Here is a 21,256-nt window from a genome sequence, read left to right as displayed (position 1 = left end):
ATGCTAACTGCTCTTCTGATCTTGCTAACTGCATGCCTCCCCTCCTTCCGCGGCCACGCTGCACAAGACTTTCTTCTTTCTCTCACCCCTATTCTGTCCACCTCTCTAACGCAAGAGTTAACCAGTATTCTCAGTCATTCATCCCTTTCTCTGGTAAACTCTGGAACTCCCTGCCTGCTTCTGTATTTCCACCTTCCTATGACTTGAATTCCTTCAAGAGGGAGGTTTCAAGACACTTATTCATCAATTTTTGGCCACTGCTTTGACCCTTTTATGGGACTGGCATATTTTTTTATTGGATTTTTGTTGCCCTTGGCCAGTGTCCTTTTTTCTTATGGTTCTACTGACAGATCAACAATATTTCTACATTAAAAAACCTCTAGTTGAAGTGAAACGTGTTTTTAAGGGTGTTTTTACTGTTCGTGACAGATTAACAAGATTTCTACACTCAAAAGGCTCTCACCCAAGGAAGATATATATGTACAATCCTTCCTCTTATTCTCCTTATCCTTCCTTCAGCATCTCTCTTCCCTTATTTGTCTTCCCTCAAGCCTTCTTGATTATTATTGTTAGGAACCCATATATGTAGCAAGCCTGTAGTTGAGGACATGAGCATGCTGTGTGTATGGGGATAGCCTCATATGAGTACATGTACGTCTAAGTAGTGTGTGAGTGAGCTAGCTAGTGGCGCTGTGTTGCTCGCTGTTGACAGGAGCTGGCGCCGTTATCTATTGCGTTAAAGGCGCGGTCACACGACAGTTTCTCGAGAATTTGTGAGCCAACACGGGTTTGAACCAACGCGGTTCTAGTTTCACTTCTGCCTTTAAAACGGATTATTGTTGTTAATTTTATCAACATGGCCTCACTATTTTACTTTACACCATTTCATAACAATCTAATTCTTTCTTACTTTTCGATATATTTTCATGCATACAATTTCTAACTGGTATTAAGTTCTATGCCTAAATACTTAATGATCCCTTGATTTCTCCGACGCAGAGAAGTTGTAAAGAAAAATAATAACACAAAATTAGTCTACATAACCAAAAATAACGTTTGTTAATGTACAGGTTCTCTTGAATATTATATAGCAACAATATTATATAGCAAGCCCACCCGGCAACGAAAGACTGATACGAACACCGAATTTCTAACTTCATTTCAATCAATAACCTCTATTTAGACTCAATTTCCCAAATAAAATCTTGAAAAAAAGGCTATATGCTATCAAATAAACCCTTAATGAAGTACAAAGAGGTAGCATATCCCCTAGATAAATTGTTAGTGTTATGAATGCTAAGCCAGAGGGAAGCATCGGGAGACTGCATCAGCTGTGTTTACATATTGCTGCTGCACGTGCTGTAGGGGCTTTAACTCCCTATAATTCCCTTTACTCGCGGCCCACCACCTTGGTACATATACTGTAGGCTCTGCAAGGTGAGCTGATGACCCTCTGCCAGTAAAATTTGCTTGGTGTCCTCGGTAACACCGTAAAAATATCACATCAGCATCCTTCGTCACAGCACAATTTTTTGGTGGGTCACGAGGAATAAGTTTGTGTATTGGATGTTTGTCTGTGTCTTTCGTCTTCACGTCATCTTGTGGTAGTCTTTTATGGTCACTGGTATGGGTGCAAGGAGGTTTAGTTGGGATATAACGGCTTACCTTTGTGTTACAAGGCTTGCAGGACAAAGTTACCCTTATCTCACATTGCAGGATTGGTTGAATGCTTGCCTTATGTAAAACTTCAATGCAGAAAGTAAAGTAAATGTCATCTTTGTGTTGTTCAGCGCCACATGGACTTAAATCTGTTATTCTCTCAAAATTAGGTCACCAGAGTTTTTGATATTAGGACCAAGATGTGTTATTTGGTGAAGTTTTCCCAGATTAATTTCATTGTATATAATAACTTGTGCCCCTCATTTTGTAATTCTGCTGTATGCTAAAAGTAGTTTCTTTGTAAACGAAAACTGGGTCATTAACGCCAAAATAACATGAGTAGGTCACAAAACTGAATAAACAAATTATCTCAATACTAAAATAAAACCAAATGTTCATCCTGTTTTTGTGTTTCAGGAGAGATGAACACTGCCCATATGAGCCTGGTCCCAGAAGACACAGCACAATGGAAGGGGAACTCTTGGCTCTAAGGTGGAATAATCACTTGTCAACTTTTGCTTCGCTTCTCTCAGACCTCCGCAATGAAGTAAGGAAGGGCACCACACATTACACTGCTGAAATATTGTCTAGATGTGAAATAGACATAAAAACAACAAAGAAATAAAATATTCATCTGATTAAGTAAAAAATTACTTTACCTCTCTCTCATATCCCCTGAAGAGGGAAGTAATGAGCTGAATCAAGATGTATATATGGATAATAATGATAATAATGACTAATTATAACTAAAAATGGTAATAGTAATAATCATAATATATTAAAATAATCAGTCAGTCATTGTGTGTGTTTTAACACTGAGATTTAGCCTCTCTCTCTCTCTCTCTCTCTCTCTCTCTCTCTCTCTCTCTCTCTCTCTCTCTCTCTCTCTCTCTCTGCAAGTATGTGATATGTATTTCTCAGTATGTATTCATGGTGTGGTTTGTGTACCTATATGCTTATTTCTCCCTTCAGGAAACCTACTCAGATGTCACCATTGCGTGTGGCGGGAGGCTGTACCCGGCCCACAAGTTTGTGCTCTCTGCTTGCAGTGAATACCTCAGGGTCATGCTGTGTGCCCACCCCAACAAGCACCCCATTCTCTATCTGAAGGTACAGCCTGGAGGAGTCACTGTTAGGGAGTATTTACCAAAATCAAAGGTGGTTCTGTACCCATTAGGTTGTCAGAGAGAGAGAGAGAGAGAGAGAGAGAGAGAGAGAGAGAGAGAGAGAGAGAGAGAGAGAGAGAGAGAGAGCAAAAGTGTGAAGGAAGATTTGATGTAATTTAATAATGTCCTTCATCTTATTCTTTTCCCTTCTTGTCATTATTATTACCATATTATTATTCTTTGATATATATATATATATATATATATATATATATATATATATATATATATATATATATATATATATATATATATATATATATATATATATATATATATATAATTTACATATTTATTGATCAATTTGTGGTTAGGTATTTATCCACTCATTTTTGTCTGTATAGGATGTGCCGAAGGAAGACCTTGAGGCCATTCTGGACTACATGTATGCAGGGACAGTGAAAGTGGCACACTCCAACCTCGCATCACTGCTACACACTGCCGAGGGCCTCCAGGTCAAGGGCTTGATCATCCCCGAGCACTTCCGTGGGACTCCCTCCAGTAGTGAGTACACGGGCTGCCTGCCTTTGTGTGTTTATGTTTTTTTTGCTTTAAAGGTCTTCTCAGGAGGTGCCAATTAGGAGCACCACTGCTCTGTGGTTTGTTTGGTAGTGCTTCAGCAGTGTTACTTGTGTTGTTGGTGGTATTGCTGACATACATGAAACTTTGCCTAAGAGAATGTTGAATTGGGCATTTGCAGTGCTACAGTGTGCCATTAACTCAATGGTACGATTGTGGTGTGACTGCAACTATGTTGAATGGTGGGCATTGTGATGATATTTCCAAAATGGAGAGATTACATTGATTAAATATGAGAAACACAAATGAAAGAAGAATGTGCTATACAGCTACTAGAGCAAAGGTGACATCAGTAGCAGAGGAGGTACCTATGTGGCGATTAGAAAAATTAGGGGGACAAAATTAACCGATTGATGAGTCACCATTGCTGTGTTACTAACCTCACTCTGAGTTCCTGGAGGAGCTGAGGCAATGGTTAATCTGTCAGATGCAATTCCTTTGTACAAGTGTGGCTTGATCTGGAAAGATGGAAAAAAATTATACTTATTTTTACTGAATTACACATTGATGATGATTTTAACATTTACTGCACATATTTGTTCATATACCACACCATACTTCATGATCAGCTTACCTATGTACAACTCATTAAATTGTAATTCAACCACACTTTTCAGAAAAGGGAGAAGCTTTTGATTAGCAACCTTTAATGGAGTTTAACCTATATTTTATGTGATAGTCTTTGCCTATGCATCATATCACAAACACACACAGCCAGACCTACCCTGCCCACCTTCACAGAACCCACTACTGGCCATCAACCATTCAATACCACAAACATCACAGACCTGGACCTTAACTACACACCTTTACAGAACCCCTCCATCCAGGAATCAAAAGGAAGAGCACTGAGGAAGAGAGCCAGTCCAGCACCTCGGCTAACTCCCCTCAGAAGCAGGCCAAGAGAGGTGCCCCGGACTCCCCCTCTGAGCCCTCCCACCCTGAGGAACCAACAGAAAGTGAAAGGTTGTCCCAGGAAGAGAGTCAAGAGGACGAGCAGTGTGGCCAAGAGTGTCAGCCCAACAGCCTTCCTCTTGGTGGCTGGGGCTACCGGGGTCTTGGCTACCCGGCTTGGTACCAGGGGCATAATGGACAGGACCAGGTGAGAGAGAGAGAGAGAGAGAGAGAGAGAGAGAGAGAGAGAGAGAGAGAGAGAGAGAGAGAGAGAGAGAGAGAGAGAGAGAGAGAGTACAAGTGAATACAATAAAATTTTAAATAGCAAGACATTGTTCTGTCCTAACTTCACTGATTAAGTTCGCTACTGTGTGCTAATTGTAATAAGAGAGAGAGAGAATAGCAACAGATCTTTTTTGTCCTAACTTGGCTGATATGTTCACTACTGCTGTGCATTAGCTTTAGAAAGACAAAAAGTAGCTGTGTGATGTAAGAGGACGTAATCTACAGCTTCTGATGTTTCTATGGGAGTTTGTGAATACTTGTTATGGTAATTTGTTTTTATCTCTATAGAAAAGCATTTAGTTATTGTTGAAGTAAGATTTACCTTTTTCTTAATAAAGATTATTAATTAAATTAATATAAATCCCTATATTGAGTTTTTATAGCATGTTTCAATATCTTTCATAACTATAAACAATGAAAGGATGAAAATATTAATAAAAGGCATTAGAGAATAAAAAAAAATTGTTAGATGATGATTGAAAATGGAATATATTAGTAGAGGGTATGAAACCATTAAAAGTCCTTATGTGATGGGAAGCAAGAATAACAACATCAGAAAATAAGGAGACTGTAAAGGGCCAGTTAAACAACATAGACCAACTCCTGAATAGATAAAAAGAGAGGAAAAAAGAGCAATACTGATGCACTCTTATCACCTCAGCTCCTTGGCAATGTATATGGCGACCGTCCAATCAAGGAAGAACCAGTGGATGATGAGGACAAGGAGGAAAAACAGGACTTCGGGGAGGACACTGAGACACAAGAAAACCTGAAGGACGTCGAGGAAGAGGAGGAGTTCGAGGGCTTTGAGGACAGTGCCGAGGGTTGTGCCATGAAGCAGAAGGAGGAGGAGGAGGACGAGGATGTTAATGAGGAGAGCAGAGAGGGAGAGTCCACCCAAGAGAACCCATCGACAAAGGACCCGAATCTTGTATGTATTGTTGCTGGTCTTGTGTTTTTGTATTTGATTATCATTGTTTTTGTTGTGTTGATTTATTTGATTTTCCTTTATTGTGTTTTTATGTTTTCTTTTTAATGAGTGAAGTCAGTTTCATTGTAAAAATTAAAAAAACAAGCTGCTTATTTGACACTATTAAAAAGAGGAGCTTAAAATGATTGACCTATTTATTTCCGTTAGTGTCTTGAGAGTCTTCCTCTGAAACAGTTTAGTTATAGGAAGAAGAAATAGGGCTCCAAACTGAGATAAGAACATGAAATTAGAAGGTGAAGTGTTTGAGAATACTGACCACAATTCATGAGATATTAAAGAAAGTAATTGTCCACCACTCATTAGCCATCTTCCACACTCAGGCACAAACTAATAGATTTCAAGACACTTTTCCTTCAATTTTCAATGATTCTCTTGACATCTGTTTTGGGACTGGCACTTTCATGTGATTTTTTTCCTTTCTCTCTCTCTCTTTTTTTTTTTTTGCTTCCCTTGGCCAGTGACCCTCTTACATAAGGAAATAAATAAATAACACTAGAAGCTGTTAAGTATAGCTGAGATAAGAAGCTGAAATATCAAAGAAAACTGACCATGATTCTTGAGATATGAAAGACGGAAATTGTCCGCCACTCATCACCTGTCTTCTCCACTCAGGCAACCTCCTATTGTAATCCAAAAAACATCCTGGAAAACTTTAATAACTAACAGTAGGAGCTTTTTAAAGTTGAGATAAGAAGCTGAAATGTCAAAGAAAACTGACCACGATTCTTGAGATATGAAAGACGGTAATTATTATGGCCACCTCTCACCAGCTGTCTTCCCCACTCAGGCAAGCTTCCTGGAGGTGATGTGCACAGAGAACACCAACGACAACTCCAGTGACGTGAAAGAGCACCGGGAAGCCTTTCACTTTGACGACTCCTCCATGATGTCTAATGGCCAGAGGGAAGGGTCCTCACGCATCAACGCCCAGCAGTGCCCCTTCTGCCTCAAGCTCCTCACCACACGATCCAACCTACAGCGCCACATTGCCACCCACCACACTCGTCAGTCCTTCACCTGCCCCACCTGTGAAAAGACCTTCACTCGTAAGGTAATCTGCCTACCTGGGACTTTTTTATTTTTTATGTAAGAAGGACAAGGAAAACAAGAGCAAAAAAAAGGCCCACCGAGGTGCCAGAAGGAGTAGTTTCCTTTTTTTCAGCTAGGATGCTATTTACTCAAAAGATACATAACAAAATTGAGTTATCAATAATTTTCTCTCTATCTGTTAGGGTACTCTGCACTGTAAGTTGCGAGAAGCCATCAGGCCTATACATGACAGCCCTTGAATGAAATGTATCTTTCTGTTTCAATCTATCACCCTCATCATAAGTTTGTCTAATCTTTTAAGGCACCCAGATGACTCAGCGCTAATAACCTGATTGTTGGGTCTATTCCATTCATCTACCACTATATGAGAACCAATTCCTGTCTGTCTACTTTTTAAATCTAATTTTTTCAAGCTAGGTGATCATTTCTCAGTTGGTATTGGGCCAACATCAAGGGACACATCCAAGGACAGGAGACAAACCAAGACAAGACTGTATGTTATTTCTAAGGTGATCCTGACTGTATGCCTCCCCACAGGACCGGCTGACAGAACACGTGAAACTGCACACAGGTGAAGCTCCCTACACCTGTGACGAATGTGGCAAGAACTTCTCCCGGCGTGACAACCTGAACGTACACAGACGAACGCACACAGGTGAGTCATCATACTCAGGTGTGACATAGAATACTTGTGAGATTTTTGTTAATTCATTCACTGTCATATGCACTGTCCAAAATCTTCACGAAAGGGAAAGGGATTAAAGAATAGATTTTCCAATATATAGCCAGTAAATTGTAAGACTAAAGAAGTGGCCTGGTGTGGTATGGGTTAAGGAACCATGGGGCAGATAGCATTGTTCCTCAGGACTATGTTAACTTAGATCATCTCTCATTCTTAACACTAACCATTACTGCCACAAAATTCCTCATAACTTCTCATCACCTCTCACCATCACCGCCACCCACTAGACAGTCTCACACTACACAGGAGAACGTACTTACTCGTGACCTCTTGTCCCTAACACCCATTACCTAACACTACCATCACCCATTACCACCATCTAACACTCCGTCCCCGCAACACACAGGGGAGCGTCCATACTCCTGTGACGTGTGTGGCAAGACCTTCTCTCGCAAGGAATACATTGGAGAACACATGGCGGTGCACTCAGACTACAAACGTTTCTCCTGCCGGTGGTGCAGCAAGGAGTTCAAGCACAAGCAGAGCCTCCGCCACCACATCAAGAGTGCCCATGACTCTGCCAAGATGAGTGACGAGGCCACACAGAGCGCCCCGCCCCTCCTCATGCAACTCAATTTCTCGGATGAAAATGTGTAGGTGGTGACAGTGTTGCATCCCTGCCTGCCTGCCTACCTGGTTGGTTGGTTGGTTGTTCATTGGATGTGTTGCCATATCTTTGATTAGGTGTTTATTGTCATCAGGATTAGTCGGTCAATCAAAATGTGTTGTGATAATCCTCCTCTCTTTTTTTTTTTCTTTGTCTGGCCTTCGAAGATGATGATAATAATGATGATGATGATGATGTCCTCTATATTGTAATCAAAACCATTTTTTCCTTTATGAAATGATTACATATTGTTGCTTTAATGAATAACTGTGTATTGTAGTAATTTGTTTATTGTTTTGAGGTGGAATATATATATATAGATATATACTAGAAGTGTACTATTATTTTCTTATTGTAATTCAAGATACCGGTAAACAAAGTCACGATTTTCATCAGATGTATGACTCAAGACCTTCATCTCTTGGTCAAACGTATACCTTAGCCTGACAATTCTTGATGCCATATTTGTCACGTGTTGAATTTGTGGGGTTCATTGTTCCCATTACATGTATAGATAACATGGGAAGGGAGAGGGAAGGGCTCAGTCAGGGGAAGGGTAAGCTGTAAGGGTGAAGACATGTGAAGTGTTGCCATCATTGTCATCCCAGTGTTCAGTGAAGGGCCGCAGATCAAGTTGGTTTCTTGCTCTTGTAATGTTACAGATCACCACTAGAGTCCCAGTCTGCCTCCTTGAATTTACTGTGTATCACCTCGGCAGCTCGTTTTGATTAGAGTACGAGAGGAAGGAAGGATTTCTTAGAATACTTGGTGGAAGACTTGAGTAGAGGGCCTCACCATGTCGTTGTTGTTGTTGCTGTTGTCAGTCTTTAATTGTTGTTTTTGTTAATAAGCATTAGCAGGGAGAGGCATCCCAACCCTCCGTCCTCATTCCTCAAAGTCGCCTCAGTGACGTGCAGGGAATACGGAGACGCGTATTGTGAGTCTGGTGTCTCAGACTGCAGTCACCACAGGCACAGCTGATCCAGAGGCCACACCCTGCCTGCTCCTGTCTCTGAGTGGGCCAGCTGACTGATGCTTCCATGATGGTCTTGTCATTTTATTGGTTTGCTTTGTTTGGGCCACCCCATACAGGATTGCCAATCTAGTATATAGATAAAAGGTATTTTCATTCAATATCAATTAGCCTTGGCCTAATTTTTAAAAGATGTTTATAGAGAAACAATAGTAATATGAAAGTATAGACTCTTCAGAAGAAAATGGAAGCAAATAACATAGATATATAAATGGAGATGATGATACATGCCACTGCAGCCCTCATCTGTGTTGATGGCTGTGTAACTGTGTTCATGCAAACAAGATGTGTTATTTGTTTACACAATCTTTCTGGAGGTTTAGTACTTTGATATTATTGTTAGTGAAAACCTTTGAAAATTGTATGACAAGACTGACTGATAATGTGAAAATATCTTGTGGAAAGGATAGGAGAAGGCAGCAGCTTGGAAGATGGAACAGTGGCGTAAAGGAGCACAGATATGAAGGTGATGTTGATAGAGGCTGTGACCATCCCCTTGGGAGATGCTGCTGGAGGGAGCAAGATGTCAGAGAGATAGATTGATAGAGACTGATAAAAGATTAAGGGAAGTGGCAGCAACATTATGAGTTCTCTAATGAGCTGCTCCAGTAAGAGAGGGAGCAGGAGTGTGGCTTCATGTTTAGCTTACACTGTGGCAACTGTAGTCACAGGTAAAATTAAAAGACAATAAGAATATCAAAATGCAATAAGGGGGATGAATGTGACTGTATGGAGAATGTGGATAGAGTAATATTTTAGGGAAAGTTAATTTTTTTTTCACTCGAGTTTTAAGTTATAATTTAAAAAGCAAGGAAAGAGAATGTTCAAATTTAGAGAGATGGAAGCTCATCTGAGAGAGCAGGGATTGATACTGGGAAGGTTTCTATGAATGTATCTTCTTTATAATTGTGAATTATTTCCAAATTTATGTGCATTCTGCTTATTTAATGTGCCAATCCACTTGTTTAAGGGAAAGCTGCCTGTGTGGAGAAAGTTAGTGTTGTTATTGTTACTGGGCAAGACTGTGATGCCGACGTGCTTGCACAGTGTTACAGTCATTGCATGGTGCTACTGCCTCTGTGTTTCAATGCACAGCTTGTATTCATTATTCAGTGTCAATGTAAAATTTTAACATTATCTTGCACAGAAACCAATTTTGTCTATGTGATTTTTATTCTGAGAATCAGCAGTTTGTCATTCCTCAGGGGATGAAACTTAAATAGTTTTAGAATATGATAAAATACTTATTTCTGTTGAAGTATGGGACACTTATTCAATTGAAATTAGGTGGTTTTACTTGATAATTAAAACAGGGATGATGATGATGGTAGTGATGGTGGTGATGGTGGTGATAATGGTGGTGATAATGAGAGTGATAATAGCAGTGTTTAGGATGATGATTATGACAGTGATAATAATGATGATGATAACAATAATGATGACTATTCTGTGTCATAAGTTTGCAAAATATTCTTGGTCATACATAATCACTATCCATGAAAAGACTGTGTCCATGAATTCTGTATGTCCTTCCATAGACCAGAACTGTATATATGTATCCATATCTTATATGATAATTTTGACCAGCACACTTCAGGAAGGGAGAGCAGTGAGTCCTGTCTTGATGAAGGACTAAACACTCCTCTGCTGAGACCATTTGTCTGATACATTTTTGTAAAGTGCACCAAGAACTGTTTTGTACATTTTCTGCTGTGCACCAAGAAATGTTTTGTGTGGAGATGGAAATACTCTTGTCAGTTTGTGCTGTGTTGTCCTGTTTTAGAGACTGGAGAGAGAGAGAGAGAGAGAGAGAGAGAGAGAGAGAGAGAGAGAGAGAGAGAGAGAGAGAGAGAGAGAGAGAGAGAGAGAGAGAATGTTATGCATGTGTATGTAGGGTGTACTGGCTAACATGTTCCTCTCACATTCAAGAGGTCTCAATTTCAGGTCCTGGGTTGGGTGTAGACAGAATGTGTTTGTCTTCTTTCATGCTTTACCTGCTGCACACTGAGCAATGGACAGGTGTGGGATGTAAGGTGCTACTTGTGACCTTGCTTCATTATAGGAAGACTAGCAGTCATACCCTACTGTGTGTGTGTGTGTGTGTGTGTGTGTGTGTGTGTGTTGCTCCAGGAGGTGTTAAACAGGCAAGGTATATATATAAACATTTATGCATCTATCTATACTTGTATCCTTATCTGTATTTCCGTCACTATCCTCTCTCTCTCTCTCTCTCTCTCTCTCTCTCTCTCTCTCTCTCTCTCTCTCTCTCTCTCTCTCTCTCTCTCTGTCTCTGTCTCTGCGTGTCTCTCTGCACAGTCTCTAGTCCTGTTTGGTTTCATGCACATCCCTTGCCTTCTGTTGTCTCAGGGCTGATGAGGGTTTTTCTAACAAGGTTTTTGCTCAAGGTGTCCATCATAACATAAGTGTACAATGATGAGATGCTTGTGTAATTATTAGTTTGCTGTAGAGGAGATGAGGCCACCATTGGAGCCAGTTAGGGAAAAAAGTATATTTACTGTTAATTTTTATTAATCTTTAACCCTTTTTTTAAGTATATGATGTATAGGGATTTTATTGCTCCAAAAATTATTATTGCTTGATGTATTTTTAGATGGAAGGTAATTAATGCATATCAAATTACCATGTGATGCTTTGTTAAACAGCTTTATGTGTTATGCATATATAATATATACATATATATTTATATATATATGGAGATCTTTCTTGTTGCTGATTTCATAGTTTGAATTGTTACTTTTAAATAATTCTTTTTTTGCAATATGAATAATTATGTAATAATAATAATAATAATAATCATAATCAACAGTGGTTCTGCCACGGTAAAGACACTGATAAAAGGCAATATTAGCATAATATAGGACTGTCTGGCTTGTGAAATAAACAACTAAGTGAATTTATTTTTGCACAAGTAACAGATTCAACTCAAAAGAGAAAAAAAAAAGCATCAATTGTAGTTGTTTATTTCATGATGCATTAGTAAGTAGTCACTTTGTATGTCGATGCCGGTCGTCTGAGGCCCAGCAGCTCACAGACCACGTGGGGAGCGCCACAGCACGAGGGCGTCTGTGCTGCCGCCCTCGCTGTCACTAATTGTTTGTTACACCTGTCTCATTGCTGTCGTGAAAGCGTTGTCCAATTGTCCAGGTGTTGCTTCACTTTTGTCTACGATATTAATCATGTCACTGTTTTGTGTACTTTTTTATAATGTTCCGTTGCTGCCATGTGCAACGCCAGTGTTTATTTCTGATGGTCCTTGCGTTCCCCCCATTGATTGAGTGTTTGCGGCGCGCTCGCTCACCTCATCGTAGTTTTTAGAGGAACAACTCAGTCAGGAAAATATACAAAAACATTGCTGGTTTCTTTTTTTTTTTTTTTCAATGTTGTGCATTTTGCTTCCTTGCAGGAATCTGTCAGGAGTTGCTGTTAATTTGGTTCTGTACATGTGACATTTTTTCTTTTTCATTTTTTACTTGCTGTTCTAAAAGTGTGTGTGCTTTTCAGCTGTCTGGTTCATAGCATAATTGTTCTGCAAGTAACATGGCATTTAGATTGCTGTATAGAATTGCTCAAGGACTATAACATATGGAAATAAGAAAAGGGAGCATTGTATACCTGCTGTGCACTACTAGCAATACAAATACTTGAATGCAGTGTGTGTATATGTGATTTTCGCCGTTGTTACAAGGGATGGAAATGGCAAAGAAAGGTGCATGGAAAGAAAGTCCATTGCAACACTTAGAAAATCATTAGGAAATAGATACATATAGATTTTTGAAGCAACATAGAGTAAGTCAGAGTAAGTGACATCTGGCTTTTCTTTTTTTAATGTGCTTGTGATGATGATGATGATTCTGTGATTTACGGTGATTAAAAAGAAAGGAAAACATCCCAAGGCGAGTCACAAAAAAGCTGAGATCTGAAGTGAGAACATTCTTGTCGTCTTTTTTTATATTTGTGACAATCCGTCTCTCCCTCCGTCCGAATGCTTGTTTGATCTTTTTTGACGAGAAGTAAAAAAAGATGAAAACGCTAACCTAACCTAGACCAAATTCTCTCCTTTCTGAATTTTTTTAATATATATTTTTTCTGCCCTTCTAGTAACACATCCTGTCACGTAGAAAACACCCAGTCTTGGCCCGTAAAAAAAAGTAATTATAGAAAACAGCACTGCCACTATATCAAGTACGTGCAGATTATTCAGAGGGTGGACACCGTTGCACTCACTGCCTGCAACTTTTAGCCCCTGCCAGCCCCCTCTCAAAACTCACACAAGGGTATTCTCACTACTTTTTAGCAATATCTTCATTAGTAATAACTTCCTGTCCTCTTGTTTTCATTATACTGTTACTAAGTTGGTTTCATTGTTGAATAAATGGTTTGATGGTTTGTTCCTGGTGTTACTTGCCTTCTTGGATTATGTTATGTTTACCGTACAGCTCAAGTGGTTTGTGGGTTACCTAACATACAAAAAAGGGTAACTGGGCTTTGATACCTACGAAACGAAGAATAAAATGAAGTGGAAGAAAAGAAATGCCTCGCCAAAAGACAAAAAGAAAGAAGAGAAAATAGCAGAAGAATCACGCCAACACAAAACGAAGAGAAAGTGTAAGGGAAAAAGAGTAAAAGAGAAAAAAAAAAAGCTTGCCAACACAAGACGAAGTAGAAGAAATCACCAATACAAGAACAGCACCTCCCTCCTTCCTTCCTTCTCTCCCTCCCTCCTTCCTTCCCTTACTCGCTCCATCTAGCGCGCATCGGCCCTAACGTAAATAACTAGAGGGACGGGACAAGAAAAAAGAACAATTATATCGGAAAATATGAACAGCAACGAGGAAGCGGAGGCCACGGACCACCAGGGGGGAGAACACAAGTTAACAATGTACAGATAACAGCCACACATAGTTGTAATAAAGACGCTGCGCCCTCCCGCTGCTTCAGATAAAGAGGTACGCACAGGACTGATAAGGCCGAGGCCACGATGCATGCGTAGCGATGTAGCGATAAGAACAATGGGGACTAAGCGAGAATATCATGATAACACATTAAATGGACGCGTATAATGTGAGGATGATGCGGGTTATAACAGTGGGATTATGAAGGTGGGTGTTGGATGTTATTGGGAGAGTGTGTGTGGATGTGTGGAGGGTGAGGATGGCATATGTACAACGAAAGACAAGGCAACACACACACACACACACACACACACACACACACACACACACACACACACACACACACACACTGCATAAGCATATGTACAACGAAAGACAAGGCAACACACACACACACACACACACTGCATAAGCATATGTACAACGAAAGACAAGGCAACACACACACACACACACACACACACACACACACACACACACACACACACACACACACACACACACACACACTGCATAAGCATATGTACAACGAAAGACAAGGCAACACACACACACACACACACACACACACACACACACACACACACACACACACACACTGCATAAGCATATGTACAACGAAAGACAAGGCAACACACACACACACACACACACACACACACACACACACACGCTGCATAAGCATATGTACAACGAAAGACAAGGCAACACACACACACACACTGCATAAGCATATGTACAATGAAAGACAAGGCAACACACACACACACACACACACACACACACGCTGCATAAGCATCTGTACAACGTAAGACAAGGCAACAAACACACATACACACACACTGCATCACCATCTGTACAACGAAAAATAAGGCAACACACACACACACACACACACACACACACACACACACACACACACACACACACACACACCTTGAAATACCTTGAAAAAAACACTGAATATTAACTGGGAGGGACTGGAAGGGAGTTAGGGAAGGTATCACTCTGAAAACGTCACGGCCAAGGGGGGAGGCTTGTGACGTCACGGGGTGGGTTGATGACGTCACAGCGGCTGTTATTTACGTACGTACGTATTTCATTTTGAAAATGACCCCTCTAAAAAACGCAGCTAGACAGGAATGCTTTATAAATTCAGACTTGCCACATTTATTAACTAATGCCACAAATAACAACACATTACAAAACGCAGTAGTATTAAAGATATTTAAAAAGAAGTATCTGGAAACTGTTGGAACCTTCACCCCATTTAAAATCATTCAAATGTCCACCCATTCTGGCTTAAACATAACAGAAAACACTTTAAAAAATCTGAACTATTTTCTAAAACCATTTAAAGTGAGCTACAAGCACAAATAAAAAATCTACCGAAAAAAAAATATATATTATTGGAAGTTGAACACGAATAAAAACAAGTGTACGGTGCACGCATTTCACTGAGCGGGACGGCATCACACTTAAAAAAACACCGACTATTTTTTAAAACCAATAAGAACCTAATACAGGCTGAAATAAAACATTTAGTTTTGGGACCGTAAAAAAATACGCCGAAAACGGCCCTCTTATTTACACAAAAACGACGCCAAAATCACCACTTTTCATGCAACACACGCGCTCAAATAACTTAAAAAACAACGAAATATTTTTACAAACCATAAAATCTTAGCTACAAGCCGAAATAAAATACTTAGGAAATAAGAAAAATAATATTGGAACCGGAGGGGGCTGGGGAGCCTTATCCAAGATGGCGGTTTGGGGGGCCAGTGGAGGGGACGACCAACCCTTCTCACTCATTTAAACTCTCGCCAAACTTAAACTAAGTAATGGCAGGTATATCTAACGAGCGGATATTAAAGCTTGGTCATGTGGCTCCACTTTGCGACAGTATTGGTTTAAAACACTCACAGATAACATAAATAATGGCTAATAAATAGAGACGACCCAGATTGTTTACATTTTCATTAAGTTAAATTTTACGGTTTTTAGAAACGAGACGAAGCTAACGCAGGGATATATTGTGCTGGAGGTTAGGTGAGATGCGTTAAAATGGGTTAAAACCGTGGATTGTTCAGTTATTCATTAAAAAGTTACGTTACGTAACTTAAGTTACCTAAATTTATTCTAACACTTCCTGACCTTACCTTCCCTGTGGTGGTGATGGTGGAGAATGATCTATCTTCCTGCCTCCTCGTCTCTTTGGCTGGCTGTCTAGCACCTTCTCACAGCCAAACTTTTCTTTATTTTGCTTGTTTTCACCCACTGCTGCCTTCGGGTGTCCACTGCTAAAGCTCACGCCTTCCTCATTACCAACTAAAGAAGGTTTAACTCATGGGTAAGCCTTGGCAGCCACTGTGTAGGCGTGGTTACACACACACAAAAAAAGAAAAAAACACACACAAAGTTTGTCAGGCTGGGAGTTGAAACAAACGTGTACTAACACCACCCATAGACGCGACACACTGACTGTTAACTTGTCAGTCTTGATCTTGATCTTGATCTTAATGGTACAGGTGGCACAGGATCACTCCTGAGCCAGGCTCAGTTGTCTTTGGATCGGCAACTCCTGTAGAAAGGGAAAAAAAAAAAAAAGAGAAACGAACAGCATCCTCTATCCTAATTGTTCATACACCTGGCACGCCACATTCTCTCCAGAAACTCTTTCACCGCCTCAATCATCCGTGATGATTGAGTGATGATTGAGTAAGTAAACAACTTAACTTCGTTAAGTTGTTTACTTACTATGTAGGAGATTACTGGTCTTGTTCTTCTATATATACATCCGGCACGTCGTCAGCAGCCCCGGCACTCTCTTCATTGGAGGAATATAGCACTCTTGATGTCATGTTTTTTATCACTGACTTTGATTGATGGCTTGAAGGTCGTACAGTCAATGGTGGATGTGAAAGCAACACACTGCTTCGCTAGGATGATGTCTCTTACAGTTTCTGTTTTTAGCATATTTCTGTCTTTTGTTTTCACACGGTTTACACTAGAGAAGCAGCGCTCACAGTCAGCATTAGCATGAGGCAAAGAAAGACATCCTAGTGAAAAGTCTGAAACAAGCTTAAACTTGGGGTTTCCATCACTATCCTCCAGAGTTTTTATGGCACACCAAAATTTATCAGGCTGGTTGTAATTGCTTTTGTCCACTTTTTTCGCCATGTTGGTAATGGATTCAGGCAGATCTTTTACGGCAAGCCTCCTCCACTCATCGTTCAGTTGCTGGAGGGTAGAATCATCCTGGGCAATGATTCGGGGAAGGTGTGTCGCGAGGGGCACCAAACTTTGCTCTTGCACTTTGCCCTGGATGCCTAGAACACTGGCTGGCTCCAGCATATGCATTCTTGAAAGGACTTCATCTCCGGAATTAAATTAAAAAAATATCAAAAAGTAAATTTTCAGAGTGCTATCTATACAAGGGCACCGTACTATACAATATAATATGAAACTGTCTGTTTTGTATGTGTATCTTTCACAGACAGTGCCAATGTAAGTACAATTTCAAGAAAGGGGACATCTCTCGGTTTCTCCGTTTCACGCCACACATTGTTTCGTGGGGCATTCTGACCTTCAAGACTGTAGGTAGATTACACACACACACACACACACACACACACACACACACTCACACATCATAGGCAATATGTAATTTTTCTTGATTCTCATAGTGTGAAGAAGTAGGAAGGAAAAGGAAGGGAGAAGAGGAGGAGAAGGTAGAGGAAGGTAGAGGAGAAGAGGGAGGAAGAAGCGGAGGGGAGGAGGAGGGGAGAGTAATAAGAGGAGGAAGAGACAGGAGAACAAAAAAAGTAGATAGAACAGTGTCTACAAACACACACACACACACGCAGGCACAAAAGTAGATAGAACAGTGTCTACAAACACGCACACACACACGCAGGCTAAAAGGTGTGAATAGTTCTAGTTGATACCTTCCTTTAAGTCAACCGCCGCCCTTCATATGGAAGCTTATACATGCCGAGAAGTTAATCCAGCAAGGATCAGAAGAGGCGGAAGGCTGAGTGGAAAAAGGCACGCACTGTCTCCATCACTTAGTGGCTCGAGTTTACACACCACCACAACCACCAGCACCACCACGACCACCACCAATGCCACAGCGCGCCCTTATCTGCTCACCCACAGTCATCCTGCAGTAATAAGCGAACACTGTCTCTGGGGAACAATATACGAGGTTTCACTCTAATGTTAATACAACCGTGGCTCGCCCTCCCTTCCTCTCCTCCCCTGCTTGGGCTCAAAGTGTCCCTCTTCGCCGACCCCCTCCCGCGACCGTCGGATTTATTGATACTTTGATCGCCAGCCACCATTGTCTCCGTCTGGAGATTAGTATAGGATATGTCAATGACGCGGCCCGTGTGGGGATGAACGGGTAAGGCAGTGATGAGGGAGGAGGAGGGGCAGGAGGGCAAGGTGGGAGAGGAAGGAGGAGGGTAAACAGAGGCGGAAAGATATACTTACTCCCTTCCATTCGACGTAAATAACTGAGATTAAGCGGGAAGAAATGCAAGGACGCAGAGAGAGAGAGAGAGAGAGAGAGAGAGAGAGAGAGAGAGAGAGAGAGAGAGAGAGAGAGAGAGAGAGAGAGAGAGAGTCAGACACACAGGCAGAAAAGGTAAACAAAAGGGTACAATAACCGTCCCTCTAAGAGCAAAGAAATGCAATGAAAGCCAAGCTCATCTTGAAAACCTTCACTCTCTCGTAAAAAAAAATATATTTTCAAACGTCACATAAATAATTAAAAGATCAGCAGACGTCTCTTCCTAGCTAAATAAGTTCTCATAGGTATTTTTCTAAAATTTAATGCAGAGTCCTTGTTAAAGTACAAGTAGAAACATGTAAACACCCTTGAAAACTAAAATAACAAGTACTAGATTATGCTAAAAGTAAAGATACAGTCCCCGAGTATATGCCACCCATAAAACAACAACAACAACAACAACAACAACAACAACAACAACAACTAATAACAGTACACCACATAAACAAATCACACAATAGCTACCCCCGTTCAAAACAAAGAGACGCTAGAATCTGGACACTATATCGACAGCCGGGGAGACACACAAGCCAACGAGGCACGCATTTCAGTCCACGGGAAATCGGTGGGGGTTCCTCTGGTGGTGGGCGTTGTGATCTGAGCGATAATCCCCAAGACTCAAGAGACAGTTGGCAATTTCCAGGAATGCCAGAGAGCTCATAGACACGAATTAATTGGAGGTGGGTGACCAATACCCGTCCAGCCAGCCAAGTGATCCCTATCTGTAGAGAAAGGTGGGGAGGGAGGGAGGGAGGGAGGGAGAAAGAGAGAGAGAGAGAGAGAGAGGAGAGGATACTACGGGGAGGAAACCAGGGGGAGGAGAGGACAAGTAGGAAAACAGGAGGAGGAAGAAGAGAAGGACGAACGATAAGAAGGGAATACTGAAAGGGAGAAAAGTAGGAAGAAGGAGGAAAAGAGACGAAACAGTAGGAAAAAGGGGGATGGAGAAACAGAGGATAATGAGTAAGAGAATCGAGAAGAAGGTATAAAAGGAAATAAATACGGGGAGAAAAATAGGAGCAAGGAGAAGAGGAAGAGGGGGAGAAGGAGGAAAGAAGAAAAGGAGGAAGAAAACTGAGAGGAGGGAGGGAGAAGAGAGGGTATAGGGAATAAAATAGATGAAAGATAAGAGGAAGAACATATAAAAGGAATAAAGGAGGAAAGAGAAGAGATAGAGGAGGAGGAGGAGGAGGAAGGAGGAGAAACAAGTGTAATGATAATAATAATGACGTAGATAAGACAAAGAAAATGAAAAATGATCGTGTTTTTGTTTTGTCTTTGTCTAATTTTGTTTTTCTTCTCTTTTGTCTTATAATTTAGTTACACTTCCTTCCTTCTCTTGATTTTCTAATGATACTCTTTATTTTTATTTTTGCGATTATAATAAAAAAAAAAGTTGAAATCAAACGCGATGAAATGAAATAAAAAATAATGCGAAAAAGAGAGCAGAAAAATGTTAATGTGAAGGAAATAAGTTGGAAAGAAAGAAATGGAAAAAAAATGAAATAAGATAAAAATAAAACGCTGCAAAAAAAATAACAGAGGAAAAATAGACAGATGGCTTGTTAAGTACACACACACACACACACACACACACACACACACACACACGGACTCAATGGAAGGAGGGCAAAAGGCTGCTACCAAATTTGTGTGTGTGTAAGAGAGAGAGAGAGAGAGAGAGAGAGAGAGAGAGAGAGAGAGAGAGAGAGAGAGAGAGAGAGACGCCCCGTACACAAAACAAGAAGTAAATAAAATATAAGGCAAGAGGCAAAGAGCTACCAAATGTGTAGGTGTGGAGAACAAGACGAAGAAAGAAGGGCACGCAAAGAAAAAATAAAACAAAGAAGAAGAAAAAAGAAAAAAAATGTGGGGAGAAAGAGGAAAGACAAGTAGAGCAAAAACAAAGAAATAAAAAAACGAGAAGGAAATGAAGAAAAACTTGTAACAGAGACGGAGAGAGAAAAAAAAAAAAGAGAGAGAAAGAGAAAAAAAAAAGTACTGTGTAGGAAAGGCAATGTTCCCTTTCCGGCGGGCGGCGCGGACGTGCTCCTCTCACGGGGTCCAGGGAGACAATGGCAAGGAATCAGGGATGACAGACTGCCGGACATCGTCTATTGGACTGTGTGTCGCGCCCCGGCAGACCCCCTCTGTGATTGGCTAATTTATGGCTGGCCCGCCTACCGATCTGCCAATGATAGGCGTGCGGAGGCTACATGCCCGGTGATTCACGTCCTATCAGCGAGGGAGTTTCAGGTTTTGCTCCTTTTAATGGATAGCCATGAGAAGGAGGAATTTAGAAGCCTCCCATTTGGCTTGGTGAAGGATCCTGAGCCCTTGGACATGTTAAATACCCGCTAGGGAGATAACATACTGATTGCTTGGGTGATAAGTCCACACACACGATTACTTGCGGCGCCACCCGGGACCCGCCAGCACATAAGTTCAGAAATCTTATGTGTTAGGGCGATTTTTGTGACCCGGGTTCTCAGCTTAAGAGGGAAGGTGGTGGTGGCGGTGGTGGTGGCGGCGGTCTCCCTCTCCAGTGATTGCTTTATTCAAGGTGGTAACCCAGGGTGCGAGGGGGCGTTATGATGGCCCAGCTGCAGGGGGTTGTTTACATCAGGGTAATGACGCGGCGCCCCTGGGGGAGAGAGAGAAGGAGAGGGGGAGGGAGGTAGGGACATTAAGGAGGAATGGAGGACGTGTAAAGAGAGAGAAGAAGGAGAGAAGGAGAGAAAGAGAGGGAAGGAGTGTTACA

At 41.1% G+C, this 21,256-nt stretch overlaps 2 protein-coding genes across 9 annotated transcripts in view; one reads left to right on the top strand and one right to left on the bottom strand.

The window, feature by feature from the left end:
* The window catches only part of LOC135094645 (nuclear pore complex protein Nup133-like), a 93,708-nt gene that overhangs the window by 17,919 nt on the left and 54,533 nt on the right, over positions 1-21,256 (bottom strand). For 3 of the 7 annotated variants that reach the window (XM_063994909.1, XM_063994916.1, XM_063994912.1), the window contains exons 1-2: positions 6,342-6,482; positions 3,785-3,862 (exon numbers count right to left, since the gene is read on the bottom strand). The gene's annotated coding sequence lies outside the window, so the exon portion shown is untranslated. Of the gene's footprint in view, positions 1-3,784; positions 3,863-4,211; positions 4,230-6,341; positions 6,483-16,081; positions 16,387-21,256 lie in introns of those variants that run through there. The other 4 variants (XM_063994914.1, XM_063994911.1, XM_063994915.1 and 1 more) reach the window with 4 other exon arrangements.
* On the top strand, positions 1,283-13,413 carry LOC135094648 (GDNF-inducible zinc finger protein 1-like). 2 transcript variants are annotated; one of them, XM_063994921.1, is made up of 9 exons: positions 1,283-1,437; positions 2,077-2,206; positions 2,632-2,769; positions 3,170-3,329; positions 4,220-4,506; positions 5,245-5,514; positions 6,362-6,625; positions 7,162-7,279; positions 7,713-13,413. In XM_063994921.1, the coding sequence occupies exons 2-9, from the start codon at positions 2,126-2,128 to the stop codon at positions 7,961-7,963; spliced, it is 1,569 nt and encodes a 522-aa protein (XP_063850991.1). In that variant the 5' UTR covers positions 1,283-1,437; positions 2,077-2,125; the 3' UTR covers positions 7,964-13,413. The 2 variants fall into 2 exon arrangements, with proteins under 2 accessions (XP_063850991.1, XP_063850990.1); XM_063994920.1 differs by having other exon boundaries at positions 1,312-1,535.

Source organism: Scylla paramamosain, chromosome 46 (genome assembly GCF_035594125.1).
Source record: "Scylla paramamosain isolate STU-SP2022 chromosome 46, ASM3559412v1, whole genome shotgun sequence".
Classification (NCBI taxonomy): Eukaryota; Metazoa; Arthropoda; class Malacostraca; order Decapoda; family Portunidae; genus Scylla; species Scylla paramamosain.
The sequence above is the reverse complement of the archived record's forward strand: the minus strand, read 5'-3'. Positions and strand labels throughout refer to the sequence as shown.